This window comes from Hylobates moloch, unplaced genomic scaffold, assembly GCF_009828535.3.
Source record: "Hylobates moloch isolate HMO894 unplaced genomic scaffold, HMol_V3 SCAFFOLD_20, whole genome shotgun sequence".
In the NCBI taxonomy this organism is placed as follows: domain Eukaryota; kingdom Metazoa; phylum Chordata; class Mammalia; order Primates; family Hylobatidae; genus Hylobates; species Hylobates moloch.
In genome coordinates, this window is record NW_026652295.1 from 42,121,800 (window position 1) to 42,146,397 (window position 24,598).

Below are 24,598 nucleotides of genomic sequence, written 5' to 3' on the forward strand. Positions count from 1 at the left end.
TAGCCAGGTCAGAACCCAGCCAGGAATTTTTCCTATATGCAAGAATGGGATGGGGGCCTTCGGGAGCACTTAGGGAAGATGTGGAGAGTTGGAGGAAAAGGGGGCTTGGAGGTAAGGGAGGGGACTGGGGGAAGGATAGGGGAGAAGCTATGAGCCTGGAGAAGTAGCCAAGGGATCCTGAGGGAATAGGGGAGCTGAGAAGAAACCCCCATTTCTGTTCAGAAGATGAGCTATGAGTCTGGGCTTGGGCTGATAGAAGCCTTGGCCCCTGGCCTGGTGGGAGCTCTGGGCAGCTGGCCTACAGACGTTCCTTAGTGCTGGCGGGTAGGTTTGAATCATCACGCAGGCCCTGGCCTCCACCCGCCCCCACCAGCCCCCTGGCCTCAGTTCCCTGGCAACATCTGGGTTTGGGGGGGCAGCAGGAACAAGGGCCTCTGTCTGCCCAGCTGCCTCCCCCTTTGGGTTTTGCCAGACTCCACAGTGCATACGTGGGCCCCGACAGGTCCTCTTCCCTCCCGGTCACTGACTAACCCCGGAACCACACAGCTTCCCGTTCTCAGCTCCACAAACTTGGTGCCAAATTCTTCTCCCCAGGGAAGCATCCCTGGACACTTCCCAAAGGACCCCAGTCACTCCAGCCTGTTGGCTGCCGCTCACTTTGATGTCTGCAGGCCAGATGAGGGCTCCAGATGGCACATTGTCAGAGGGGCACATTGTGTCCCCTGTGCCCAGCCCTGGGCTCTCTGTACATGAAGCAACTCCAGTCCCAAATATGTAGCTGTTTGGGAGGTCAGAAATAGGGGGTTCAGGAGCAAACTCCCCCCACCCCCTTTCCAAAGCCCGTTCCCTCTTCAGCCAGAGCCGGGGTGTGCAGACGGCAGTCACTAGGGGGCGCTCGGCCACCACAGGGAAGCTGGGTGAATGGTGCGAGCAGCGTCTTCGAGAGTGAGGACGTGTGTGTCTGTGTGGGTGAGTGAGTGTGTGCGTGTGCGTGTAGGGGTTGAGGGCGTTGGAGCGGGGAGAAGGCCAGGGGTCACTCCAGGATTCCAATAGATCTGTGTGTCCCTCTCCCCACCCGTCCCTGTCCGGCTCTCCGCCTTCCCCTGCCCCCTTCAATATTCCTAGCAAAGAGGGAACGGCTCTCAGGCCCTGTCCGCACGTAACCTCACTTTCCTGCTCCCTCCTCGCCAATGCCCCGCGGGCGCGTGTCTCTGGACAGAGTTTCCGGGGGCGGATGGGTAATTTTCAGGCTGTGAACCTTGGTGGGGGTCGAGTTTCCCCTTCATTGCGGCGGGCTGCGGGCCAGGCTTCACTGGGCGTCCGCAGAGCCCGGGCCCGAGCCGCGTGTGGAGGGGCTGAGGCTCGCCTGTCCCCGCCCCCCGGGGCGGGCCGGGGGCGGGGTCCCGGCGGGGCGGAGCCAGGCCCCCCCCTTTTTTAAAGTCGGCTGGTAGCGGGGAGGATCGCGGAGGCTTGGGGCAGCCGGGTAGCTCGGAGGTCGTGGCGCTGGGGGCTAGCACCAGCGCTCTGTCGGGAGGCGCAGCGGTTAGGTGGACCGGTCAGCGGACTCACCGGCCAGGGCGCTCCGTGCTGGAATTTGATATTCATTGATCCGGGTTTTATCCCTCTTCTTTTTTCTTAAACATTTTTTTAAAAACTGTATTGTTTCCCGTTTTAATTTATTTTTGTTTGCCATTCCCCACTTGAATCGGGCCGACGGCTTGGGGAGATTGCTCTACTTCCCCAAATCACTGTGGATTTTGGAAACCAGCAGAAAGAGGAAAGAGGTAGCAAGAGCTCCAGAGAGAAGTCGAGGAAGAGAGAGACGGGGTCAGAGAGAGCGCGCGGGCGTGCGAGCAGCGAGAGGGACAGGGGCAAAGTGAGTGACCTGCTTTTGGGGGTGACCGCCGGAGCGCGGCGTGAGCCCTCCCCCTTGGGATCCCGCAGCTGACCAGTCGCGCTGACGGACAGACAGACAGACACCGCCCCCAGCCCCAGCGCCCACCTCCTCCCCGGCCGGCGGCCGACAGTGGACGCGGCGGCGAGCCGCGGGCAGGGGCCGGAGCCCGCGCCCGGAGGCGGGGTGGAGGGGGTCGGGGCTCGCGGCGTCGCACTGAAACTTTTCGTCCAACTTCTGGGCTGTTCTCGCTTCGGAGGAGCCGTGGTCCGCGCGGGGGAAGCCGAGCCGAGCGGAGCCGCGAGAAGTGCTAGCTCGGGCCGGGAGGAGCCGCAGCCGGAGGAGGGGGAGGAGGAAGAAGAGAAGGAAGAGGAGAGGGGGCCGCGGTGGCGACTCGGCGCTCGGAAGCCGGGCTCATGGACGGGTGAGGCGGCGGTGTGCGCAGACAGTGCTCCAGCCGCGCGCGCGCCCCAGGCCCTGGCCCGGGCCTCGGCCCGGGGAGGAAGAGTAGCTCGCCGAGGCGCCGAGGAGAGCGGGCCGCCCCACAGCCCGAGCCGCAGAGGGAGCGCGAGCCGCGCCGGCCCCGGTCGGGCCTCCGAAACCATGAACTTTCTGCTGTCTTGGGTGCATTGGAGCCTTGCCTTGCTGCTCTACCTCCACCATGCCAAGGTAAGCGGTCGTGCCCGGCTGGCGCCGCGGGCCGCTGCGAGCGCCTCTCCCGGCTGGGGACGTGCGTGCGAGCGCGCGCGTGGGGGCTTCGTGCCCCACGCGGGTCCATGGGCACCAGGCGTGCGGCGTCGCCCTCTGTCGTCTTAGGTGCAGGGGGAGGGGGCGCGCGCTAGGTGGGAGGGTACCCGGAGAAAGGCTCACCGCCCACGCGGGCCCTGCCCACCCACCGGAGTCACCGCACGTACGATCTGGGCCGACCAGCCGAGGGCGGGAGCCGGAGGAGGAGGCCGAGGGGGCTGGGCTTGCGTTGCCGCTGCCGGCTGAAGTTTGCTCCCGGCCGCTGGTCCCGGACGAACTGGAAGTCTGAGCAGCGGGGGCGGGAGCCAGAGACCAGTGGGCAGGGGGGTGCTCGGACCTTGGACCGCGGGAGGGCAGAGAGCGTGGAGGGGGCAGGGCGCAGGAGGGAGACGGGGCTTGCTGTCACTGCCACTCGGTCTCTTCGGCCCTCGCCGCGAGTTTGGGAAAAGTTTTGGGGTGGATTGCTGCGGGAACCCCCCCTCCCTGCTGGGCCACCTGCGCCGCGCCAACCCCGCCCGTCCCCGCTCGCGTCCCGCTCGGTGCCCGCCCTCCCCCGCCCGGCCGGGTGCGCGCGGCGCGGAGCCGATTACATCAGCCCGGGCCTGGCCGGCCGCGTGTTCCCGGAGCCTCGGCTGCCCGAATGGGGAGCCCAGAGTGGCGAGCGGCACCCCTCCCCCCGCCAGCCCTCCGCGGGAAGGTGACCTCTCGAGGTAGCCCCAGCCCGGGGATCCGGAGAACCATCCCTATCCCTTCCTACTGTCTCCAGACCCTACCTCTGCCCAGTGCTAGGAGGAATTTCCTGACGCCCCTTCTCTTTACCCATTTCCTCTTTAGCGTGGAGAGAAGCCCCTGTCACCCCTTTTATTTTCATTTCTCTCTGCGGAGAAGATCCATCTAACCCCTTTCTGGCCCCAGAGTCTAGGGAAAGGGTGATCACTGTCAGAAGTCGTGGCGCGGGAGCCCACCGGGCGCTTTGTCACATTCCACCGAAAGTCCCGACTTGGTGACAGTGTGCGTCCCTCCCCTCCCCAACAGTTCCGAGTGAGCTGTGCTTTAGCTCTCGTGGGGGTGGGTCAAGGGAGGATTTGAAGAGAGTCATTGCCTCACTTTGCCCTTTTGGAGAAATGGCTTGAAATTTGCTGTGACACGGGAAACCTGTGAACCCTGGAAAGGAGCTCCTGCCAGCCTTGCACACACTTTGTCCTGGTGAAAGGCAGCGCTGGAGCAGGTGTTTTTTTGGAACTCCAAACTTGCCCACCCGACTTGCGTCTGAAAGGGACTCTGAAGGGTCTCTTTCCGCTCCTCCCTGATGCCTTCCCTCAGCCAGAATTCCCTTGGAGAGGAGGCGAGAGAAAAGCCATGGACAGGGGTCGCTGCTAACACCACAAGTTCCTCAGACCCTGGCACAAAGGCCTTGGCTACAGGCCCCCAAGTAGGGAGGAGGGGGAGGAGTGGCTGCCTGGCCACAGTGTGACCTTCAGAGGCCCCCAGAGAAGGACACCTGGTCCCTGCCTGCCTAGAACCGCCCCTCCTGTGCCCCCCTGGCCTTGGAAGGGGTATGAAATTTCCGTCCCCTTTCCTCCTTGGGGCCCAGGAGGAGTGGAGGGTCCAGGGCGAATATTGTCAGGGGGAAGGCAGGGGGTGTCATGGGAATGGGTGAGGGGCTGAGGTGCAGAATCTAGGGGGTCCCTGGAGGAGCCGCAGTGGTAAGCTGTCCAGCTGGAAGCCTGGGAACTGTTGCTTTCTCTTGAGAGGGGCTTCCTGTGACCTTGGCTGTCTCTGGGAGCAGGGCTGGGGGACCTGAGTGGGGTGCATTTGGGGTGTGTGGGAAGGAGAGGGAAAGAAAGATGGACAGTGGGACTCCCCCCTAGCAGGGTCTGGTGTTCCGTAGGCTAGAGTGCCCCTCTACTCTGCGAGTGCTGGGCGGGAGGGGAGTTGGTGAGAGCTGGAGACCCTCAGGAAGGGCTGGCAGAAGCCTTTCCTTTTGGGTGCTGTCAGGTCCGCATGTCTTGGCGTGTTGACCTTCACAGCTTCTGGCGAGGGGAGGAATGATCTGGTGCGGGTGGGGAGGGTTAGGGGAGGCCTCAGGCCTAAGGTGGTGCAGGGGGCCCCCTAGGGGCTGGGCAGTGCCAAGGCATAAAAGCCTTCCCTGGTCCCTGGTGGCATTTGAAGGTGCCCAGGTGAGAGGGGCTTGGCACCTCCTCACCCTGGGAGGGAGAAGAAACCAGGGAACAGGTGGGAGTGGGAGAGAGGTGAGGCTTTGGAAATCTATTGAGGCTCTGGAGAGATTTGTGTAGAGAAGAGAAGGGGGTTCTCCCCCACGGTCTCCTGGGTTTTTACCCTCAAAGCAACCTGTGGGCATGCTGGGTTATTCCTAAGGACCAGAAGAGCTTGGATGGGGGAGGGTGGTTGGCGCCCTTCGGTCCTCAGCACCCCCCTCCGTCTCCAACACCAGCTCACCCTGGTATTTGTCATGTCAGCAGGAGAAGGTCACCACGTTGTTTTTCTTGCCCCCAGTCCTTCCTTCCTGCCCCAGTCCAAATTTGTCCTCCTATTTGACCTTAATACTTACCATGGCTTTGGACCAGGGAATCAGGGGGATAGTGAGAGCAGGGAGAGGGAAGTGTGGGGAAGGTACAGGGGACCTCGACAGTGAAGCGTTCTGGGGTTTTCCTCCTGCATTTCGAGCTCCCCAGCCCCCAACATCTGGTTAGTCTTTAACTTCCTTGGGTTCATAACCATAGCAGTCCAGGAGTGGTGGGCATATTCTGTGCCCGTGGGGACCCCCGGTTGTGTCCTGTTCGACTCAGAAGACTTGGAGAAGCCAGAGGCTGTTGGTGGGAGGGAAGTGAGGAGGGAGGAGGGGCTGGGTGGCTGGGCCTGTGCACCCCAGCCCCTGCCCATGCCCATGCCTTGCTCTCTTTCTGTCCTCAGTGGTCCCAGGCTGCACCCATGGCAGAAGGAGGAGGGCAGAATCATCATGAAGGTGAGTTTCCCTGGCTCTTGGATGGGGTTCCCTGTCCTCTCAGGGGATGGGTGGATGGCCTAATTCCTTTTTCTTCAGACCTGTGGGGAGGAAGGGGAAGGGGCACAGGAATATAAGGATCAAGAAAGAAAGAGCTGGACACCATGAGGTTCACCCTCAGTTTCGTGAGGACTCTCCGCTGTTGAGGTCTCTGCTAGGAGTAGGACTTGTTGCCTTTTTCTTCTGCTCTTTCCAGTAAAATTTTATTCGGAGAAGGAGTCGTGTGCACAGAGCAGGAAGACAGTGTTCAGGGATCCTAGATGTTGGGGGAAGTGTCCCTTGTCTCCCCTAGCTCCCGGGGGAGGGTGGACATCTAGTGTCATTTCCTATATAGACATGTCCCACTTGTGGGAACTGTGACCCTTCCTGTGTGAGCTGCAGGTACAGAGGGCTCAGCCTAATGGGATCTCCCCTCCCTTCCCTGGTTTGCATTCCTTTGGGGGTGGAGAAAACCCCACTTGACTATGTTCGGGTGCTGTGAACTTCCCTCCCAGGCCAGCAGAGGGCTGGCTGTAGCTCCCAGGCGCCCCGCCCCCCTGCCCAACCCCGAGTCCGCCTGCCTTTTGTTCCGTTGTGGTTTGGATCCTCCCATTTCTCTGGGGACACCCTGGCTCTCCCCACCACTGACTGTGGCCTGTGCTCTCCACCTCTGGGGAGGGAAGGCCCTGGGGTCTTCCTTCCCGCGAGTTTCCCTGACCTAAATCTGGCGTGGCTGGGTAGTGGCCAGCAGTGGTGATGCCCAGCCTGTTCTGCCTCCTCCTTCCCCACCCCAGGAGCCCCTTCCTTGGCCTAGGACCTGGCTTCTCAGCCACTGACTGGCCCCTTGCTTCCAGTGCGCCACTTACCCCTTCCAGCTTCCCAGTGGTCTCTGGTCTGGGAGAGGCAGGACAAATGGTCTTTGTTTGCTGGAGAAAAGGTTGTCTGCGATAAATAAGGAAAACCACGAAAGCCTGGTTGTTGGAGTGTATGTGTGTGCTCTCCCAGGCAGTGGAGGCCAGTCCTCCTTGGAGGGGCGACTGCCTAATGAAGGATGCAGGTGAGGATCCCCCCCTCCACTTCCCATGGGACTTGGGGATTCATTCCAAGGGGAAGCTTTTTGGGGGAATTCCTACCCCAGGTCTTTTTACCCTCAGTTACCAACCCCTTGCCCAGGTCAGACCTTCCTGCTATCCCCTCCTGGGCCACAAGCCTGGCCCTCCTCTGTCCCAATCGTGATGAAGGGGCAGTTCAAAACTTCTTGATTAGTCATCTTCTTCCCTATCGACTTGGCTTTAAAAAATGACCTTTTCAGACTTCTGGTCTCGTTCACTCTTTTTGATGATGCTTTGCTGTAACCCTTCGTGGGTAGAGAAGGATTCTGTGCCCGTTGGTGGTCTGGATAAAAGAGGTAGAGACCTCACAGGAGGCAGTGGACTGGCCTGTTTCCCCACTGTTCTTTCTGTTTTCACACCTGTGGCCTTCTCCCCACCTTCTTCCCAATCGACCTGTTGTGTACATAGCCCCCCTCGTTGTCCTTTATTCTTCTGGAAAGCAGACCTTGGAGGGAGGAGTGAGGGGGAGGCTCAGCTGTGGTCTCTGGGGGGTGGGGGTTGGGAGCTGGGGTGGAAGTCCACGAGGCATACACTTAAGATGCTTTGGTGAAGTTCGAAACTTCATATTACCCAGGCTGAAAAAAGAGCACTTGTTCCCAGGGCTGGAAATGGAACCAAAACACCACCTTTTCAGCCTGTTTCAGCATCTTTAGAGATCAGCCCAACCCACTTACACAGTTGAGCAGAGTTGGAGGCCTAGAGAGGGGAGGGACTGGCCCAAGGTCATAGCAACTCATGGCCAGAGCCTGAGCCTCCTCACTGGCCAGGCGTTATTTCTTCCCTCTGTGTAGGGAACCTATTTCAGGGACAGGATTGCTATGTGGTAGTGGTGGTGGGGTGCGATAGGCGTGGCAGGCTGGGCCACAATTTGGAGTAGTCATGCCAGAGTCCTGCATTTATTTATTCTCAAGGGCCCCACCCCTGTGGCCCAGAATTACCCCTTCATGCTCCAGCGCACCCCAGGCTTCGCGGCCAGCCTGGGAAACTGTCTCTACCCCGGTCTCCCTTCAGATCAGCTTCTAGAAATGTTTCGTGGCTACAGTGGCAGCACCGTTTTTTCCATGATGCAAGCAGTTTGCCCTCTTGGGCGGGGTTATCAGTGGCTGGCAGGGCTGGCACAGCGTGTCCGCCCACTGCCACCTGCGGGTTCCAGGAGGGCCCAGCCCCTGTGCTGATGCCCACCACCTTCTCAGCTCATGTCTGGGGAAGAGGACTGGCGGGGGGAAAGGTGCCTCCTTCTGAAAGGTGCCTCCTCTGTTTTTGCCTAATATAGGCTTGGGAACACTTTGATGTCAGCTAATTCTGACTCCTTTACTTACTAGCTGTGCGGCCTTGGGGCAACTTACTTAGCCTCTTTGAGCCTCCTGTTCCCCATCTGTAAAATGGAATCTCAATAGTGTCTAATAGTACCATGTGGAGAAACTTGTGTGAGATGATAGCTGTGGACTACTGTACACAGTACCCAGCATGTAGTAAGTGCTCAATAAATAGCTGTTGGTATGGTTGATGTTATGGTAGTGGTTGTGGGGAGGACGTAGGAAACTGGAGACTAGCTTGGCAAAGCTGGCTCTTCCTCCTTTTGGGGAAAGCTTAGCGCATCCCCATGGGGTATACCCATACTCAAACTGTCCTCTGGCATCGAGGTTGGCCCAGGATTCAGTTCAGCTGTCACAGTGAGGTGGCGGGATCAGATGTGGCAGGCCATGTCCCTTGGAACTTGAGTACATCGTGTGATCTCTGGAATGAAAACAGGCCTTCACCAGTGTTGATGGTGGAAAGCTTAGGGAAGTGCTTCAAACACAGCAGGAGGGACCTAAGTTAGATTTTTGGAAGGACTTGCCTGATTCGGAAGCTCCAAAGAGTGGCTTTACAGAGCTGAGTGGAGAGAGGGGCTAGCCATCTTTTGTGTCGCCCACCGGGCTCATGTGTCGTCTCCTCTCATGCAGTGGTGAAGTTCATGGATGTCTATCAGCGCAGCTACTGCCATCCAATCGAGACCCTGGTGGACATCTTCCAGGAGTACCCTGATGAGATCGAGTACATCTTCAAGCCATCCTGTGTGCCCCTGATGCGATGCGGGGGCTGCTGCAATGACGAGGGCCTGGAGTGTGTGCCCACTGAGGAGTCCAACATCACCATGCAGGTGGGCATCTTTGGGAAGTGGGGGCGGGGGGCATAGGGAGGGGTGTAACACTTTGGGAACAGGTGGTCCCAGGTCGTTTCCTGGCTAGACTTGCCTTGTCTGGCTCCTGCTCCTGAGTTGCACAGGGGAGCTGTGGTGGGGTCTTGCCTTCCGTGGAGAAGATGCTTGCATTCCCAGCCCAGGTTCCCAACAAGCCCCAACCATCTCCTTCTCCCTGATGGTTGCCCCCTGGGCTCAGGAGGGGGCAGATGGATGCCTGTGTCAGGGGCCCCTCTCTCCCTCTCTTGGAGAGAGTCCTGAGGGCCCTCCCTTCTTGGGGGCTCTGTTTGGGAAGCTGGATGAACCTGGTCCATGGAGAGTTTAAAAAGTCTTTTGGTGTTACCTGGTAATGGGGCACATCTCAGCCCAGATAGGGTGGGAGGGAGCTGTGAAACACAGGGAGGGGGTTGCTTTCGGGTATCTACTAGGAGTCAGGGTGAAGCCTAGAGAGGATGAAAGAAGGGGAGGGGATGGGGAGTGGTAAGAACCTAGGATTTGAATTCCCAGCCTGGCCAACCCTTGCAGCCATGTCTTGGCCTCAAGTGGAACAAGGGCTCCTTGAGGCCAGCAGGGTTGGGGGAGTTGGGGTGGGCCTGAGCCTCTTTCCTGCTAGAGCTCTTGGTCCTCCCTGCCTCCACCACCCATCCCTGCTCTGCAGAACCCCTGGGTGCTGAGTGGCAGGAGCCCCAGGGTTGTCCCATCTGGGTATGGCTGGCTGGGTCACTAACCTCTGTGATCTGCTTCCTTCCCTTCCAGATTATGCGGATCAAACCTCACCAAGGCCAGCACATAGGAGAGATGAGCTTCCTACAGCACAACAAATGTGAATGCAGGTGAGGATGTAGTCATGGATTCATGATCAGCAAGTGGCTGCAGGGTGCCTGATCTGTGCCAGGGTTAAGCACGCTGTACTTTTTAGCCCCCGTCCAGCTTCCAGCTGTGTGACCTTTGGCATTTTACTTCAGTGTGCCTCAATTTCTACATCTGTAAAATGGGCACAATAGTAGTATACTTCATAGCATTGTTATAAGGATTAAACAAGTTATATATGAAAAGATTAAAACAGTGTTGCTCCATAATAAAGGCTGTTTTTACTGTGATTATTATTGTTATTATCCCTATCATTATCATCACCATCTTAACCCTTCTCTGTTTTGTTCTTTTCTCTCTCCCTACCCATTGCAGACCAAAGAAAGATAGAGCAAGACAAGAAAAGTAAGTGGCCCTGACTTTAGCACTTCTCCCTGTCCATGGCCGGTTGTCTTGGTTTGGGGCTCTTGGCTACATCTGTTGGGGGGCTCCCATAGCCTCCCTGGGTCAGGGACTTGGTCTTGTTGGGGACTTGTGGTGGCAGCAACAATGGGATGGAGCCAACTCCAGGATGATGGCTCTAGGGCTAGTGAGAAAACATAGCCAGGAGCTTGGCACTTCCTTTGGAAGGGACAATGCCTTCCGGGTCTCCAGATCATTCCTGGCCAGGACTTGCTGTTTCGGTGTGTCAGGGGGCACCGTGGACACTGGCTCACTGGCTTGCTCTAGGGCACCCACAGTGGGGAGAGGGAGTGGGTGGCAGAGAGGCCAGCTTTTGTGTGTCAGAGGAAATGGCCTCTTTTGGTGGCTACTGTGATCGTGCAGTTGGATGCAAGGCCGGCTGGAGGGTGGTTTCTCAGTGCATGCCCTCCTGTAGGCAGCAGGCGGCAGACACACAGCCCTCTTGGCCAGGGAGAAAAAGTTGAATGTTGGTCATTTTCAGAGGCTTGTGAGTGCTCCGTGTTAAGGGGCGGGTAGGATGGGGCGGGGGACAAGGTCTGGCGGCAGTAACCCTTCAAGACAGCGTGGGCAGCTGGCATCGGCAAGAGCTTGCAGGGAAAGAGAGACTGAGAGAGAGCACCTGTGCCCTGCCCTTTCGCCCACACCATCTTGTCTGTCTCCAGTGCTGTGGGGTCATTGAAGCCTCCCCCCAGGCCTCAACCCCTTGCCTCTTCCCTCAGCCCCCAGCTTCCAGAGCGAGAGGATGCGGAAACCTTCCTTCCACCCTTTGGTGCTTTCTCCTAAGGGGGACAGACTTGCCCTCTCTGGTCCCTTCTCCCCCTCCTCTCTTCCCTGTGACAGACATTCTGAGGTGTGTTCTCTTGGGCCTGGCAGGCATGGAGAGCGCTGGTTCTCTTGAAGTGGACAGGCTACAGCCTGCCCCTCTTTCTGTTTCCCCAAATGACTGCTCAGCCACGGGGAGAGTGGGGGCTCGCCTGGGCTCGGAAGAGTGTCTGGTGAGATGGTGTAGCAGGCTTTGACAGGCTGGGGAGAGAACTCCCTGCCAAGTACCGCCCAAGCCCCTCCTCCCCAGCCCTCCTTAACTCCCACCCCACCCTGCTGCCTGCCCGGGGCTCCAGGACACCCAGCTCTGCCTCTCAGTCCAGGTCGCGCTGTGCAGGCTGGTGTTGCTCTTGGTTCTGTGCCAGCTCCCAAGGTAGCCGCTTCCCCCACACCGGGATTCCCAGAGGTTCTGTCGCAGTTGGAAATGAAGGCAGAAGGTGCCTGACACACAGCCCTCCCTCCCACTCCTGCTCCCCATCCAGGCAGGTCTCTGACCTTCTTCCCAAAGTCTGGCCTACCTTTTATCACCCCCTGACCTTCAGGGTCAGACTTGGACAGGGCTGCTGGGCAAAGAGCCTTCCCTCAGGCTTAGCCCCCTGCTGGGGACCGGGAGCCACTGTGAGTGTGGAGACCTTTGGGTCCTGTGCCCTCCACCCAGTCTCGGTTTCCCACCAAAGCCTTGTCAGGGGCTGGGTTTGCCATCCCAGGGTGGGCAGCGTGAGGAGAAGAAAGAGCCATCGAGTGCTTGCTGCGCAGACACGCCTGTGCGCGCCCGCGCATGCCTCCCCAGAGACCACCTGCCTCCTGACACTTCCTCCAGGAAGCGGCCCTGCGTGGCTTTGCTTTGGTCGTTCCCCCATCCCTGCCCTCCTTACTACTTCTTTTACTCCCCCCACCGCCCCTGCTCTCTCTCTGTCTCTGTTTTTTTATTTTCCAGAAAATCAGTTCGAGGAAAGGGAAAGGGGCAAAAACGAAAGCGCAAGAAATCCCGGTATAAGTCCTGGAGCGTGTACGTTGGTGCCCGCTGCTGTCTAATGCCCTGGAGCCTCCCTGGCCCCCAGTCCAACCTCCGCCTGCCATTCCCTGTAACCCTGCCTCCCTCCCCTCGTCCCTCCCTGGCTCTCATCCTCCTGGCCCGTGTCTCTCTCTCACTCTCACTCCACTAATTGGCACCAACGGGTAGATTTGGTGGTGGCATTGCTGGTCCAGGGTTGGGGTTAATGGGGGTGCCGACTTGGCCTGGAGGATTAAGGGAGGGGACTCTGGCTTGGCTGGGCACCGATTTTCTCTCACCCACTGGGCACTGGTGGCGGGCCCATGTTGGCACGGGTGCCTGCTCACCCAACTGGTTTCCATTGCTCTAGGCTTGTGCACTCGTCTGGAAGCTGAGGGTGGTGGGGAGGGCAGACATGGCCCAAGAAGGGCTGTGAATGACTGGAGGCAGCTTGTTGAATGACTCCTTGGCTGAAGGAGGAGCTTGGGTGGGATCAGACACCATGTGGTGGCCTCCCTTCATCTGGTGGAAGTGCCCTGGCTCCTCACGGAGTGGGGGCCTCTGGAGGGGAGCCCCCTATTCCACTGCCTCTGGGCTTAGCCTCCCATCACACCCTACTTTAGCCCACCTTGGTGGAAGGGCCTGGACATGAGCCTTGCACAGGGAGAGGGTGGCCCCTGCCATCTCATGGCCCCTGATTGCCATCCCCAGCAGGTGAAGACTCAAGGCGTGCTCCGATGGGGGCAGCAGCAGTTGGGTCCCTGTGGCCTGAGACTTACCCTTGTCTCCCAGAGACACAGCACTGCCCCTTATGGCAGCCTCTCCCTGCACTCTCTGCCCGTCTGTGCCTGCCTCTTCCTGCGGCAGGTGTCCTAGCCAGTGCTGCCTCTTTCCGCCGCTCTCTCTGTCTTTTGCTGTAGCGCTCGGATCCTTCCAGGGCCTGGGGGCTGACCAGCTGGGTGGGGGTGCAGCTGCGGACGTGTTAGGGGGTGTTGCATGGTGATTTTTTTTCTCTCTCTCTGCTGATGCTCTAGCTTAGATGTCTTTCCTTTTGCCTTTTTGCAGTCCCTGTGGGCCTTGCTCAGAGCGGAGAAAGCATTTGTTTGTACAAGATCCGCAGACGTGTAAATGTTCCTGCAAAAACACAGACTCACGTTGCAAGGCGAGGCAGCTTGAGTTAAACGAACGTACTTGCAGGTTGGTTCCCAGAGGGCAAGCAAGTCAGAGAGGGGCATCACACAGAGATGGGGAGAGAGAGAGAGAGAAAGAGAGCGAGCGAGCGAGCGAGAGAGCGCCTGAGAGGGGCCAGCTGCTTGCTCAGTTTCTAGCTGCCTGCCTGGTGACTGCTGCCTTCTCTGCTTTTAAGGCCCCTGTGGTGGGCTGCAGGCACTGGTCCAGCCTGGCGGGGCCTGTTCCGAGGTTGCCCTGGTTGCCTGAGTGGTAGGCTGGTGTGGCTTAGTGTGGTGGTGTGGACGCAAGCTGTGTGTTGTGTCCTGTGGTCCTTCTGCTCATAGTGGCTATTGGTCCTGATGTTATTACTACCTCTGGTAGTAATGCTGAGAGGCTGAAAGCCGATTCCAGGTGTGGACAATGTCAGTAAAGCACAGACGCTCTCACTGGGGGCTTGCCTCGGCCCTTTGAAGTCTGCATGGCTGGGCTTCTCACTCACTCAGTGTTTCTTGATGGGGGAAGGGATTGAGTCTCCCACTTCAGACTGGGCCTCCCTGAGGAAAGGGCTGTGTCTCCCCACTCAGACTGAGGCTCCCTGAGGATAGGGCTGTGTCTCTCCCCTCCGACTGGGGCTCCCTGAGGACAGGGCTATGCCTCCCCCGTCAGACTGGGCCTCCCTGAGGAAAGGGCTGTGTCTCTCCCCTCAGACTGAGGCTCCCTGAGGATAGGGCTGTGTCTCTGCCCTCAGACTGGGGCTCCGTGAGGACAGGGCTATGCCTCCCCCCTCAGACTGAGGCTCCCTGAGGATAGGGCTGTGTCTCTTCCCCTCAGACTGGGGCTCCCTGAGGACAGGGCTATGTCTCCGGCCTCAGACTGGGGCTCTCTGAGGCAAGGGCTCTGGCTGTTGGTTTAGGACGGGGCAGCTTTGCCTACACACTGAAGGAGCTGTAGCATTGGAGAATACTAGATACCTTTAATCCTCCACCAGTCACGGTGACAACTCCAAGCAGCCCACACATTTTCAAGTGCCCCCAGGATGCGTGGAGGGAGGGGTCTGTGCCCATTCTCCTGACATTAGACTGTGAGCTCCGTAAGCCCGGGCCTGGTTCACTTACCTTTGTGAGCCCCGGGTATCTGTACCTCTGTCCCTTGTCCATATTGGGGACCAAGGAAGTGTCAAGTGCGTGAGTGAATGCGTGACTCAGTTCAGGGGGTGAGGTCAGGAGCACAGGGCCGGGACAGGTGGCTGGCAATCTTTTAATGCCTTAGCCTGTGTTCTTTATACAACTTGGCCTGTGCTCAGAGTGGGGGAGGCCCTGGGGGTCAGGGTAAGCTCCACTCAGGGAAGCAAGACTTTGTGGGGATTTCCTAGACAGGGCGAAGGCACCCCCAGCTCGCCCCGAGGCTGCGTTAGGGAAGTCCTTGGAGCATCTCCCCTGCCCCAGCAATGTTCTTGTGGCTTGTGGGTGCTCAGGGGATGCTGGGAAACAGGCCTGGGTAGTTGGTGTGGGGTGCTGTCTGTCTTGGCCCTGTGTGAAACCAAGAGGGTGTTTATTAGTGCTGGGGGTGGGGGCTCTGCCTAACTTCAGGGCTGGATGAAGGGAGCCTCAGTTCCCTGGAGGTCCTTGGGGAAGATAAGGGACTTGACATTTTAGGGTTTTGAGGTGATTATTCTGCTGATGGGGGTTTGTGTGAAGTGACCTGGGAGCTAACTGAAGTTACTGTAACCTCCCAATACCTTTACCCAACCCCCAAGCTGGCTGTATCTGGGAATATCAGTTTCCAAAATTGGAGGCTTAGGACTCCCATTGCCGGGCTCCCCAGAAGAGTAGGGCCTGTTCTGCCTCCTCCTCACAATCACCCAGGGGCAGGGGCATGCTGAGAAAGTTCTTGGAGGCCCCCTTTGCTTCAGCGGGAGTAGCGAAGCCACCGAATTGTCTCTCCCCATCCTAAGTGAAGCAGCATGTTTGAAAGGAAAGACAACCTGGTACCTGGGCCTGCAACCTCCAGGCAGCTCAAGAGAGATGAGGCCTACAGCCACACTGGGAGGGGACATGGGGAATGGAGATGTTCCCTCACCTTCCTGGGGCCTCCTGCTCTACGCTACCCCCTCAGGAGCCTCCTGTCCCCAGGGCAGGCCCCTGCTGTTGTTGGCCACCCGGCCAAGCCTCTCTGCCTCAGGCGTTCTCCCAGATGATCTGCCCACTCTCTTCCCCACACCAGCCCCTAGAGACTGAACTGAAAAACCTCCTCAGCAGGGAGCCTCTTCTGATTAAATTCATCCAGCTCTGGTCGCCCATCAGCTCTTAAAATGTCAAGTGGGGACTGTTCTTTGGTATCCGTTCATTTGTTGCTTTGTAAAGTGTTCCCATGTCCTTGTCTTGTCTCAAGTAGATTGCAAGCTCTGGAGGGTAGACTGGGAGCCCCTGAGTGGAGCTGCTGCTCAGGCCGGGGCTCCCTGAGGGCAGGGCTGGGGCTGGGGCTGTTCTCACACTGGGGCTTTCTGCCCCAGGACCACACCTTCCTGTCCGCTCTGCTCTTATGGTGCCGGAGGCTGCAGTGACCCAGGGGCCCCCAGGAATGGGGAGGCCGCCTGCCCCATCGCCAGGCCTCCTCACTTGGCCCTAACCCCAGCCTTTGTTTTCCATTTCCCTCAGATGTGACAAGCCGAGGCGGTGAGCCGGGCAGGAGGAAGGAGCCTCCCTCAGGGTTTCGGGAACCAGATCTCTCACCAGGAAAGACCAGACCGATACAGAACGATCGATACAGAAACCACGCTGCCGCCACCACACCATCACCATCGACAGAACAGTCCTTAATCCAGAAACCTGAAATGAAGGAAGAGGAGACTCTGCGCAGAGCACTTTGGGTCCGGAGGGTGAGACTCCGGCAGAAGCATTCCCGGGCGGGTGACCCAGCACGGTCCCTCTTGGAATTGGATTCGCCATTTTATTTTTCTTGCTGCTAAATCACCGAGCCCGGAAGATTAGAGTTTTATTTCTGGGATTCCTGTAGACACACCCACCCACATACATACATTTATATATATATATATTATATATATATAAAAATAAATATCTATATTTTATATATATAAAATATATATATTCTTTTTTTAAATTAACAGTGCTAATGTTATTGGTGTCTTCACTGGATGTATTTGACTGCTGTGGACTTGAGTTGGGAGGGGAGTGTTCCCACTCAGATCCTGACAGGGAAGAGGAGGAGACGAGAGACGCTGGCATGATCTTTTTTTTTGTCCCACTTGGTGGGGCCAGGGTCCTCTCCCCTGCCCAGGAATGTGCAAGGCCAGGGCATGGGGGCAAATATGACCCGCTTTTGGGAACACCGACAAACCCAGCCCTGGCGCTGAGCCTCTACCCCAGGTCAGACGGACAGAAAGACAGATGACAGGTACAGGGATGAGGACACTGGCTCTGACTAGGAGTTTGGGGAGCTTCAGGACATTGCTGTGCTTTGGGGATTCCCTCCACATGCTGCATGCGCATCTCGCCCCCAGGGGCGCTGCCTGGAAGATTCAGGAGGCTGGGCGGCCTTCACTTACTCTCACCTGCTTCTGAGTTGCCCAGGAGGCCGCTGGCAGATGTCCCGGCGAAGAGAAGAGACACATTGTTGGAAGAAGCAGCCCATGACAGCTCCCCTTCCTGGGACTCGCCCTCATCTTCTTCCTGCTCCCCTTCCTGGGGTGCAGCCTAAAAGGACCTATGTCCTCACACCATTGAAACCACTAGTTCTGTCCCCCCAGGAGACCTGGTTGTGTGTGTGTGAGTGGTTGACCTTCCTCCATCCCCTGGTCCTTCCCTTCCCTTCCCGAGGCACAGAGAGACAGGGCAGGATCCACGTGCCCATTGTGGAGGCAGAGAAAAGAGAAAGTGTTTTATATACGGTACTTATTTAATATCCCTTTTTAATTAGAAATTAAAACAGTTAATTTAATTAAAGAGTAGGGTTTTTTTCAGTATTCTTGGTTAATATTTAATTTCAACTATTTATGAGATGTATCTTTTGCTCTCTCTCGCTCTCTTATTTGTACCGGTTTTTGTATATAAAATTCATGTTTCCAATCTCTCTCCCCCTGATCGGTGACAGTCACTAGCTTATCTTGAACAGATATTTAATTTTGCTAACACTCAGCTCTGCCCTCCCCGATCCCCTGGCTCCCCAGCACACATTCCTTTGAAATAAGGTTTCAATATACATCTACATACTATATATATATTTGGCAACTTGTATTTGTGTGTATATATATATATATGTTTATGTATATATGTGATTCTGATAAAATAGACATTGCTATTCTGTTTTTTATATGTAAAAACAAAACAAGAAAAAATAGAGAATTCTACATACTAAATCTCTCTCCTTTTTTAATTTTAATATTTGTTATCATTTATTTATTGGTGCTACTGTTTATCCGTAATAATTGTGGGGAAAAGATATTAACATCACGTCTTTGTCTCTAGTGCAGTTTTTCGAGATATTCCGTAGTACATATTTATTTTTAAACAACGACAAAGAAATACAGATATATCTTAAAAAAAAAAAAGCATTTTGTATTAAAGAATTTAATTCTGATCTCAAAGCTCCTCTTGGTTTCTCCTTCTCCATTGAGTCCTTGCTCTAGACTTCTTCCCGCCCCCTTTCCCTCTTCCTTTGGGGAACATGGCATTTGTCTTGGGTCTGGGAAAGGTATGTCTAATGTGTAGGATATGGGGTGATCCACCTTGTTGTGCTGGGGGCAAAGTCCTTCCATTTTGGCTGAGCTGGTCCTGGGGGAACCCATCCATCCTGTCTTGATACAGAAGGTGGGAAGCTCTGGGAATGGGTGGAGGGGGAGAAACAGCTTAGGAACCAAGGGCCCTTGCAATTGGTAGTACTGCCTTCAGGAATTAGATGATCCAGGCCCCTGTCCCTTAGCCGGGGAAAGAACTGGCCATGTCTCCAAGCTTGCTGCCCAGGAGACAGGGGAGAGCTGTTTTTGCCTGTGGGGGTCTTGTTGGCTGCAACAGGCTGGGAGTGGGAGGGGGATGCTGCTGGAGGGCTGTGACCCCAGGGTGTAACTTAATTTTACATAGTTATACCCTGGAGTTCCTTGAGCCTCTGGAAGATGGACCCATAGGTCTGGTCGCCACTGATGGGACTCCCTGCCCCAGCTTGCCATAAGCTCTCCTGGGTAAGGTGGCACCTGTCCAGGTCTTTGGCACTGAAGAGCAGTGCTTCCAAATTCACTTCCTCTAGCCTCTCATTTATTCTTGCAAACCATAAATATGGCTTGAATAAATATTGAGCCAGTCATTGTGCTGCTAGGAATAAGACACAATTCCACCCCTCAAGGATCTGGTGAGGGTGAGTGGGTGGGGAGACACAAAACTATAAATCCATGAGCAGAAAAATACATAAAATGTGCTGGGGGCATCTGATCTAGCTTGGGAGTGGGAGTTGTATTGGGGGTGGTGGTTGGGGGGTGGTGTCTTATGACATTATCTCTAGGCTGCCACTTAAAGGATGGTTTGAAGACAGAATGGGGGGCGGAGTGAAAGGGTTGAGGACATCCCAGGCAGAAGGGATAGTGTGAGCAAGGCATGAAGGTGGCACTTGGGTAGGGGCAGGAAGTGGGTGGGTGGGGTGGAGGCTGGAGACACAGGCAAGGGTTAGCTCCAAGGGAGCCTGCAGCACCGTGCCAAGAGGCTAGGGCCTGTCAGGGATGAGCAGCAGCTGAAGGGTTTTCAACACTGAGCGGCCCAGTCAGATACACTTTTCCATAGGTGCCTGGCAATAGTATGGGAGGCCGAGAGGCTGGTAGAGGCTGTTGTAGTCTTCCAGGAGGAATTGTGCTGATGGTGGGGAAGCACCTGTGGTGACTGGCAGTGCAGGCCATTGCAAGGTCTCAGTCTCAGGCAGCTTTTGGTCTAGTAAGTGCTCCTTTCCCAATCACTGACCACGTGCTGGCCCCTACATTGGTTAACACTGAATCTGTACAGCAGCCCTGGGAGGTAGGTGCTGCTTTTTTTTTTTTTTTTTTTTGAGATGGAGTCTTGCTCTGTCACCCAGGCTGGAGTGCAATGGTGCAATCTCGGGTCACTGCAACCTCTGCCTCCCGGGTTCAAGGGATTCTCCCTCCTCAGCCTCCTGAGTAGCTGGGATTACAGGCACGCGCCATCATGCCCAACTAATTTTTGTGTTTTCGTAGAGACAGGGTTTCACCATGTTGGCCAGGCTGGCCTCGAACCCCTGACCTCAGGTGATCCGCCTGCCTCGGCCTCCCAAAGTGCTAGCATTACAGATGCGAGCCACTGCGCCCGGCAGGTAGGGGCTTTTTTCATCCCATCTGGATTTTTGCTGGAGCCTTTTAATTGGCCGCCTGGATTCTCCTCTGGCCTTCCTTTAGCTGAATCTCACACAACTGCCAGAGTGAGCCTGTTAAAATGTGAGCTAAGTTTTGTCACCTTTTGACTCAAAACCTTCCAGAGAGTTTTACTCAGAGAAAAACCCAAATGGCCTTAAAAGGCCTGCACCATTTGGGCTGCCTCCCTGACTACTCAATGACTTCGGGCCCCGCCTTGGCCACGTGGCTTCAGCCATGCTGCTTTCGCTGTTCCTCAGATGCAGTGGGCATGCTCCTGCCACAGGGCCTTTGCACTGGCTGTCCTCTCTTCCTGGAGCACTCTTTCCTACACGTGACCCACGTTGTTGGATCCCTCACTTTCAAGTCTTGTTACCTTCTCAGTGAGGCTTACCCTGACCACTGCATTTACGATTGACTCCCCTTCCCACTCCGCACTTGGGTGCCGCCTTTTCACCATCCCTTCTTTTTCTCCATAGCACATGTAGCCACCTAACAGACTCTAGAACAGTGCTACCCGACAGAAATATAGCGTGAGCCATTTACGGAATTTAAAATTTTCTAGGCACCGAGTTTGAAAGCTATAAAAAGGTAAAATTAATTTTAATAATTTATTTTAACTCCAACATATCTAGAATATCACTTCGGCATGTAATCAATGTAAACATTATTAATGAGTTTTGTTTTTTTTTTTTTTGAGACGGAGTCTTGCTCTGTCGCCCAGGCTGGAATACAGTGGTGCAATCTTAGCTCACTGCAACCTCTGCCTCCTGGGTTCAAGTGATTCTCCTGCCTGAACCTCCTGAGGAGCTGGGACTATGGGCGCATACCACCACGTCTGGCTAATTTTTGTATTTTTAGTAGAGATGGGGGTTTCACCATATTGGTCAGGCTGGTCTTGAACTCCTGACCTAAGATGATCCACCTGCCTCGGCCTCCCAAAGTGCTGGGATTACAGGCATGAGCCACTGCGCCCAGACTATTAATGAGAAATTGTATACTCTTTTGGCACTAAGTCTTTGCGTCTGTCCAAGGGCAGAAATTGGGTGTTAAGAAAAAATAAATCTTTGAATCTGATGGATATTTTATATTTATCGCATGTCTCAATTAGTTGTAGCCATGTTTCAAGTGCTTAAAATACACATGGCTAGTGGCTACCATTTCAGACAGAATAGCTTTAAAATATACTCCCCCTTTTGTTTGTCTCCCTCAGCTAGAATGCAAGCTCCATGAACGAAGAGATTTTTGTCTGTTTTGTTCATTGTATCTCCATCTCATGGAACACAGTACATGCTCAATAAACATTTGTTAAATGACTGACATTGTTGAAACTGAGGCCTGGACCTGAAGATTTCATCCCAAGACTATGGAGGTGAGTACAGGACTTCTACAGAGATGCCAGGAGTTGTTGGTGAGGGTTAGCTGGACAGGTGGGGACTTGAGCGGGGATTGTCTAGAAGAAGTGAACTCAAAGTCAGCTGGTAGGGATTAGAGCAGGGGCCTCTTTGTCCGTGCCAGTACTACCTCCTCTTAGCCACCCTGGAGATGGGGCTCATTATTATTGCTTGGCAGATGAGAAGCAGGAGGCTCAGAGAAGGTAAATAACTTGCCCGAATTTACACGCAGCCAGTAAATGGCCAAGCCAGAATTTAAACCAGCTTTTCTGACTCCAAATCTAGTGCTCTTTTCACCACACCACAGCTGCCCCAGGCTAGGGCAGGACATCAACAAATAAAAATGAATCGTCTAGACTGAATACAAACAGCGAATAAGAAAAGTGGGACAGGGGGAGGATGTAGTGGTGGCCAAACCCAGGGCTGAAATCCAGACTTCCCCAAGTGTGGTAAGGCAAGGCAAGGCAAGCAAGAGACGTCTCCAGGGGCTGGGGCTCGTCAGTGGAAGATCGGAAACCTAAGCACGCAAGAGATTGCAACACACGGCCTTAGATGAGAGAAACAGCCTTGAAATAGACCACGGAGAAAAGAAGGAGAACGTGAAAATGCCACCTCCCCCAATTGTAGAAGACCTGCCCGGATACCCCCCTGGAGCCTTTCCCAAGGATCTCTCCAGACCTAAGCAAGCCCCAGGGCCTAGCCTGCCTTCCCAGATCGTCTCCTCTCTGTGGGACTCACACCCCCTGGTCTAGCCACTGTTTCCTCTGGAGCTACCCAGTGCTCCTTCTCCTCTGTCCAGCCTGAGACTCTCCCTTCTCCAAGGAGCTGCCCATCCTGCTCCCAGCCCTGAAAGGCCTTTAGAGAGTCTGCTGGCCCAATCTCCTCCCTCCCACAAGACCTGAAAGGCTGATGGGTGGATCCATACAAAACTTGGTGATTCTGGATCAATTTCATGTGTTAGGATCATTGTGGTGGCCAGTGTGCAAACACAGCTGTCAACAGTCCTTTCCATCCCTGTGCCCACATGCTTTGCCCCCCAAGAAGTAGAGTCTATTTTTCCTGTTTTTGAATCTGGGCCGGCTTTGTGACTTGCTTTGAATAAAAATGCAACACAAGACAGATATTCTGGAACTTTCAGGTCTAGGCCTTAAGAGACATTGTAGTGTCAATTTTTGTCCTCTTGTAAGGCAGCTGCCAGGCTGTAACTGTCCAACTACTCTACTGGAGAGGGCGACTGTGGAGAGCCAGAGAGAGATAGGGGAAGAGAGACAGATAGAGGAAGAGAGAGACAGAGATGGAGAGAGAGAGGCTCAGCCAGCTCCCAGCTGTTCCAACCACCTGAAGCTGAGGCACCGGACATGTGAGTGAAGTCACTTTGGATTCCCTAGCATCAGGTGAGCCACTCTAGCCAACAACACATAAAGTAGAGAGAAGCCATCCCTGCCCCAATTTAGTGAGTCGTAAGCAAATGTATGCACTGTGTTGTTTAAAGCTACTAAGTTTTGAGGTGGTTGTTACTCCTCAATAATAGCTGAGCCATCCAATGAAACAGTCATTTCCTTGGGGTTAGGGTGTTTGTCCTTTCCCATCCATAAGGTTTAACTGGTATTCATGAAGATCTTAGTGGATGGAGGGATGTTCAAGGAAAGAAGGGTGTGTTTATAAGGGAATCAGAGACCAGGCATCTGCCATGGTGGTAAGTTTGGTGGGAAGACTCAGGGTAAGGGCTGACCCAGGCAGGACAAAATATTGTCCTGTCCTAATTTCTAGAGTGAGGAGAGTGACTTGGTTCTACTGGAGTCTCACCAAGAGAAAGTGGGCCTCACCTGCAGCATGGGGGATAGAGGATAGCAGATGAGAAGAACTGCCAGAGAGCACAGCACGAGGGATCTGGAGGAAAAGACTGTGGAATCCTTTTCTTCCCTCCTTCCTTCCATCCTCCAGGGTTTATGGAATACCAGCCATATGTACTATGCCCTGGTGTAGGGATGGTCTCTCATTTACTAGGAGGGGCTTTAGCATGAGCCAGCCTAGAAAAGGGGGATGGATGGGATGACCCTTGGAAGGCTCCACCAGGTTGGCTTCAGAGTTGCTGGGAGAGAGATAATTCAGCTACATCCGCAGGACATTGTCCATTAGGACATGGGACTAGGGCAGGGCAGGGAAGGAATCAGTAAATATTTATAATCTGTCTAGAAAAGGAAAATGCAAGGCAAAGACAGGGCTTGACTGAGCATCTGCTGGGAAGGGAACAGAAGGGGTGACATGGAAGGGGAAGAGCTAGAACCCAGGCAGCAGTGAGTCAGAGGAAAGGGCCCCCTAGGCACAGGTGCCTATGGAGCAAGGCTGGGCTTGAGTCTCCCAGGACAAGAGGGGGCCAGGATCTGACAAAGATTTTCAAAGGCTGCCTTTGCCTTTGGGGAGTTAGTCTCTCTATGAGGGAAGTGCAAGTACCGCTCCCAGGGAACTCCCAGTCTCAAGGAGGATTGACATGGCCCTGGCCCTCAGGATGCTCCCAGTCTTTACAGAGTATCTAATCTGAGGGAGGAGACAGAGCCTCTACCATCAGACATTTCTTTGGATACTAGTTTCAGGAAGGCAACACCCTGCCTCCGTTTGGCTGTTGCACTGTTCGGAGTCACCGGATGCTGCTACCCCATCCTTCCCTCCACTCTCGATGTGCATTCACAATGCTCACAGGGCTTCTCTCGTGTTTGTCAGCAGCCATGCATGGCTCACCAGCCTGGGCCCTGATTTTCTCCACACATCCCCTGATGGTCCCTGGGTCTGGCTCCAAGTGCAGCAGATGCTAGCACATGTCCCTTTCCTGGGCTTCTCCTGTCTCCTCTGCCGGAGAAGCCTGAGAACCCTGTTCATCAGCTCCTCAGACTTCCTGCAGGAAGACTGTTCCCCTACTCCCTGTCTGTAGCTCATCCAGCTGTCCTGGGGCTGGAAGCTTCTGAGGAGGTGATGTCCTCTGTGGCCTGGCCCATAGGGACTTCTCTTTGGATGCCTCTGCAGAGCCTAATCTGGGCCACCCTAAGTCCCATCAAGACTTCTGACAGATCTCGATTGGAATCCTGGGTCTGCCACTGGAGAAATTACTTCCCTGCACCTCAACTTTCTCATCTAAAATGGGCACAGTAACACCTACATGATGGAATTTGAGGGCCTGAAGTGACATTGACGTGTAAAAGTACCTCATGAAGTGACTGGTACATAGGATGTCGTAAAAAAAGTCATTATCATCGTGTTGTTATTCTAGTCTCCACGTCAATGCGTTTTCCTCTCTGAGCGCCCCCTTTGGTACATTTTGGTTGTTTGTGGGGCCTTTTTTCCCACTTTTTAAAAAAAACCTGAAATGGTCTGGCTGGATTTTATAACCATCTTTGCAAGCATGCATCCTTACTCTCCTGCTGAGGAGTGAGGCACGCCAGAGCAGGTTCAGCCCTGGAGCCCAGCAGTGAGAGAAAGGGATTGGACGGAAGGGAAAAGAGGGTGTGGAGAGCCCTTCCTGGTAGGGATGATGCCCTGTGGCTTTGAACCCAGGACCAGGTACAAGGTGGGCTTGCATGAGTATTTGTAGAATTAATGAACAAATGAACAGGAGCAGAATGCATGGCCAATCTTCTCTTAGGTCCCC

At 55.1% G+C, this 24,598-nt stretch overlaps 1 protein-coding gene across 3 annotated transcripts; it reads left to right on the top strand.

The window, feature by feature from the left end:
- Positions 1-1,431: 1,431 nt before the first annotated feature.
- VEGFA (vascular endothelial growth factor A) lies at positions 1,432-17,793 on the top strand. Of its 3 annotated transcripts, XM_032140459.2 has the most exons (8): positions 1,433-2,563; positions 5,576-5,627; positions 8,704-8,900; positions 9,696-9,772; positions 10,125-10,154; positions 11,971-12,042; positions 13,093-13,224; positions 15,855-17,793. In XM_032140459.2, exons 1-8 carry the CDS (start codon positions 2,498-2,500, stop codon positions 15,874-15,876), a joined length of 648 nt encoding a protein of 215 aa, XP_031996350.1. In that variant the 5' UTR covers positions 1,433-2,497; the 3' UTR covers positions 15,877-17,793. The 3 variants fall into 3 exon arrangements, with proteins under 3 accessions (XP_031996353.1, XP_031996350.1, XP_031996352.1); XM_032140461.2 differs by lacking the exon at positions 11,971-12,042 and having other exon boundaries at positions 1,434-2,563; XM_032140462.2 differs by lacking the exons at positions 11,971-12,042; positions 13,093-13,224 and having other exon boundaries at positions 1,432-2,563.
- The last annotated feature ends 6,805 nt before the right edge of the window (positions 17,794-24,598 follow it).

Bases quoted from the DNA above. Each gene is read 5' to 3' on its own strand.
- VEGFA (XM_032140459.2), top strand. From the start codon at position 2,498: ATGAACTTTCTGCTGTCTTGGGTGCATTGGAGCCTTGCCTTGCTGCTC. The intron at 9,773-10,124 runs GTGAGGATGTAG...TACCCATTGCAG, and splicing joins CACAACAAATGTGAATGCAG to ACCAAAGAAAGATAGAGCAA. The intron at 12,043-13,092 runs GTACGTTGGTGC...GCCTTTTTGCAG, and splicing joins CGGTATAAGTCCTGGAGCGT to TCCCTGTGGGCCTTGCTCAG.